Raw genomic sequence first — 4,402 nt, 5'->3', positions numbered from 1 at the left:
TGCTGGACATCCCCCCTCCCACCACAGCACCCCGAGACCCCAATCCTGCCAGACTGGCGTCAGCTGCCACTACGCCCCCAGACCTGTGGTTTCTGGAAACAAGCCTGGATGGTGCATCCCTGACACAGGGAACAACTTTTCTTCCTCCTTCTGGGTTTTGTCCTAACGGGGCTCTTCCCATACTCCCCCGACAACATCTTTGGGCACGCAGCAAGACTTCAAGAGCACGGTTTTACAGACGCTACCATAAAAGCCTCACCAAAACACAGGCCAAGAATTAACTGCACTGCCAGTGCCCATCTTAAAAAACAAGAGCTCCTCAAGCACACCCTGATTCTAGGGTATCTTACAGACCGATGGACCTGATGCAAAACAAAAAGATCAACCAAAGCAAAGCCAAAAGCAACTGAGGACAGGCTGCCATGCTGGGTCAGTGTAAATAAGGAGAGAAGCGTGTATTTAAAGGTTTTTATTTCAACTAATGCTTTGCCACCATATTACATCACTTTTGAATAGCTTGGAATAGCAATATGATCTCAAAATATAGCAAACAGCTTGCCAAAGCAAGATAATATTAAATCCTATGGATACAGCATCTTTCTTCTTTGGCGACAATGCTTCCTTTTATCTGTAAAAATAGTTTTAAGTTCCAGCACATTTGCTGTTCAGTTTATTGAACCCTGCTGTTTATAACATTTGCCTCTTCCTTGCACAAAACCTCCCCGCAATGCAGTATGGTTTTATATCCAACAGCATTTTAAATAAAAAAGTTACAGTTTTCATGCAGATTTTTGTAAAAATTATTTTCTAGGTGCACAGAACTGAACCAAGATGCATACAAAAATGCATTCACTTCCGCTCTCAGGTGTAACCATGCCATCAACAACGTGATATCATATGTTACTGCAAGAGGTCCAAAGATGGTGGTATTCTCATATATAGTAACTTTAAAAAACAAAACAAAATAACCAAAACCCCCTTCTTTATAAGCAGCAAGAGAAAAAACTGCCATGCTTTATTTGTGAAGTAATCAAAGTAGTTAGATGTCTAAAAAAGCACCATGTACAGAGAATACCAGAGGAAGATCCACCTTCCTAATTACACATTTCTTATTTAGCATTGCGAGCTGGCCTGCAGGTCCCAACTTGTACTCGCTTTATTTGCAAAGTTAAGGAAGTGGTCAAACCTAGAATATGCTTGGACCGTGTGACAGAAATTAAACTGGACTGCAGACAGAAATTAGTTTCCGTTACAACTTATGCCAACTACCTTATAGCTCTCAGGGGGTAAAAAAAAAAAAAAAAAAAACACACCGAGAAATAATGGGGTGAAAACAGCTCCAGAGCAGTATTGCAAGATGCAGGTCTGTTATGAATGCATTTCTGTGAGCTCTTGATAAGTTAAACTTTCCTTTGGGAAAAGAGCATGTCTGTTGGTTAAAACTCCTCTCCCTGAGAATTTTGATAAGAGTTTGTCTTGCAAAGCAAAACAAAGTCCTTTGAACTTCAACAGTTCCTAGGCCAACAGCATTTCAACATGGTCACAGCTGGTCTGCTACTCATGCACCCAGGGTGGCAGGTTGGGTTTTTGTTGCGTTTTGGTTTGGTTTTTTTTCTTTACATGGATCAACCCTTTTATGCTCGCTTCATTCCTCTACCCATCAAGCAGGCAAACACAGTCATGACCATCTTCGGTTTCACCTCCACAAGATCTTCTGGAAGAGCATAAACTCTGGCACCAATTCTTCTTGCCATGGACACAGCATACCTATTCACCATGGAAAGATGAGTGGGTCAGCACTGAGACTGCTACCAATAAATGACAAGTCAGCTCCTGCCCTATTCAACATAACTTCACCTATTATCCTCTTTATAAAGGTTCAAGATATGCAATAGCCCGATCACACCGCATCTGTTTTATAATTTTTTTTGATCTTTTGCTGTATTCCTTTTCCACAGAAAAGTGTCTTTAATGTGCAAATTGACCTTTGAATGTCAAGTCCACTTTACCAACAGTTAAAAAAAATTGTAATTAATATTTGTTAGGGCTAATAGATAGCATGTATAACAAAGGATTAATCAGCTAACATTTACATTTCCCCTTCTGTTTGCTCTTTAGGAATAATCAAGCAAGACTATTATCTGCAAGAAACTTTGAAATGTGTCTGCATGGCAGAATGACAGCAAAGGCATGTTTTAATAGGCATACTTTAAACTTGACAACCTGCGGTAATTCAGAAAGACACAAGACATACAAGGGTTCAATTTCAAAACCCTGAGCACTTCATATGCCTGAACAAACTGGTGAGAAACAGAACATCATTGCTAAGAACTGCTTGGGTTGTTCTGCATTTCTCTCAACAAGCAAGAGAGTCCAGCCAACTACTCCCTCCAGCGTTACCGGCAAGGACAGCAATCAGATTTCAGGAAGTGCTGCCTTTCTAAAAGGTATGGTGCTAAAAGAGATTAAAAAACACAGTAATAAACACTTGTAGCTTAAGGCCAGTGCATAGAAGGTGCACTCTTTCAATGCAAAACACCTTTTGAGATAGCAAACTTACTTAGCATTATTTTGTTTGTCATCTTCCGATAGGTGACCGGTCTTCACAAGGTCATAGTTGATACAACCAGGCTGTATAGCATCAATTAAGTCCACTACCGCCAAGCTTGTGCTGATAGTCTTGTCCTAGAGAATACAGGGACAGACAAGTAAAGATGAATGTCTTAAAACATGTCTTAAATCCTTAAAACACACTTCTCACCTCAATTCAGCTGTTCTGCAAAGTGCAACAAAACAAGCTTTAAACAAGCCATTTCAAAGCAGCGGTGTTTGTGATTATTCCCAGCTGGACCACAGGGAAAAACCAAATACTGGTTCTCCTTTGGTAATAGTACAAGACCATTACTCTAATTTACTGCAAGTGCTCTGAAAATATGAAGCAGTAACTGACGTGCAGGCAGCAGGTCTGCCCTGCTCACCAGACAGACCCCAAAGGACAACGCTCACCCACAAATGCTCACCAGCTCCAGCCCCTATGCTTGCCAGCACCTGAGCCCCCACCTCTACCCCACAGCCTGACCACCCTCCCCTCCTCTGTCACCCCGTCGGCTCTCTTGCCCCACCACAGGCAGTCCTAAAAAGTCTCCTCTCTGGTAGCTTGAAGCCACTTTGCTCCCAGCAGACTGAATCCTGTCTTGTTTAAACCCCTTTCTAAGATGTCCCTGCTGTTCCTCCAGCCAAGGCAATACTTTTGGGCACCCCTCTCCTTTTGGATATAAGAGGGGAACCTGCACCTTGAAGTTCTGGATGGAGGTGGACTTCCCAGCTTCTTTCAGGGTCTGGTTTACCCAGCTGACTATAATGTCATCGTTAGCTTTCTGACCATCACCCAGGTCCTCGAGGACGTTCAGCGTGTACCTGAGAACCGGCAGAGAGAACAAGATTAGGCACAGAGCCTGGGCAAAGCCCTGGTAAGCAAGCAGCCAGGACACAATGTGAGCCCATGGCAGCTTGGAAAGTCTTCACATAGTCTCAGGTGTGCCTTTTTGTTTTTTAGAAACTCCTTTAGCAAAAAGGAAGGATCATCTATCTTATCTGAAGTGTGATTTCTGTTAAAGCATTTAGTCTTTCTAGCCTTTCAAGTCCTTTAATATGAGATCACAAACTTGCCTGGGCTCAGGACACTTGAACTGTTTCACCACTGAGCATTTGCTCCATAGGGTCAACACATGACCTAAATGGTGTGGATCAATTCACGAGTTAGCATTCTGACCTCTAATGCCAAATAAAGAGCTACCATGCAGATATTTTGCAGATATATATTTGCATCATCTTAGAATTCTTCAGAAATAGATAAGAAAAAGGATGATACTTTATTTGTTACCAAGTTTCTCCTTCCCCCCATTCCAATGCAGAAGGGCTATAAAGCAGCCCTGGAATGTTTCTGTCTCAATTTCCAATTAACAATCAGAACATAAAAGTTGTGTAAATGTTCCTGCTTAGGGTTCCTACACAAGGACTTGAGCAGGTGAGAGAGGTGATCCTGGATGTTCACAGATCCAGCAGTGGATTCACCGGAGGTCTCTGCTCCAGCCTCCCATGTGCAGCAGGATCAGTTCTGCCAGTTTTGTCCAGCTGTGTCTCAGCCCCCCCGCCCAAGGACAGAGGTTTTACAATCTTTCTGGATGACCTGTTCCAGTGCTGCAGTGCTCTCATGGCAAAAAACTTCCCAAACTCTGTACTCCATTCACAAGTTTTACATGGTTGATACGGGTCCTACCTTCTCATTAACTGCCAAACTAAGGCTAGTGTCAGGGTTGGGTTTCCGTCATTCAGATCCTGTCCTCCGATGCCAACCAGGGAGAATTTAGCTGGATGCTTTCCCAAGTCTACAGCATAGTTA

At 42.8% G+C, this 4,402-nt stretch overlaps 1 protein-coding gene across 2 annotated transcripts in view; it reads right to left on the bottom strand.

The window, feature by feature from the left end:
• Nucleotides 1-454: 454 nt before the first annotated feature.
• PLS3 (plastin 3) overlaps nucleotides 455-4,402 on the bottom strand; it is a 22,380-nt gene continuing 18,432 nt past the window's right edge. For both annotated transcript variants that reach the window (XM_010296477.1, XM_010296478.1), the window contains 4 exons: nucleotides 4,280-4,402; nucleotides 3,294-3,417; nucleotides 2,561-2,685; nucleotides 455-1,767 (listed from right to left, as the gene is read on the bottom strand). The exon at nucleotides 4,280-4,402 is cut by the window's right edge and continues 5 nt beyond it. In XM_010296477.1, the coding sequence (XP_010294779.1) occupies nucleotides 1,635-1,767; nucleotides 2,561-2,685; nucleotides 3,294-3,417; nucleotides 4,280-4,402 (505 nt within the window). In that variant the 3' untranslated portion in view covers nucleotides 455-1,634. The remainder of the gene's footprint in view (nucleotides 1,768-2,560; nucleotides 2,686-3,293; nucleotides 3,418-4,279) is intronic.

The sequence above is a fragment of the Phaethon lepturus genome, unplaced genomic scaffold (assembly GCF_000687285.1).
Source record: "Phaethon lepturus isolate BGI_N335 unplaced genomic scaffold, ASM68728v1 scaffold39911, whole genome shotgun sequence".
In the NCBI taxonomy this organism is placed as follows: Eukaryota; Metazoa; Chordata; class Aves; order Phaethontiformes; family Phaethontidae; genus Phaethon; species Phaethon lepturus.
Note: the sequence above shows the minus strand (reverse complement) of the source record. Positions and strands in the feature narration are given on the sequence as shown.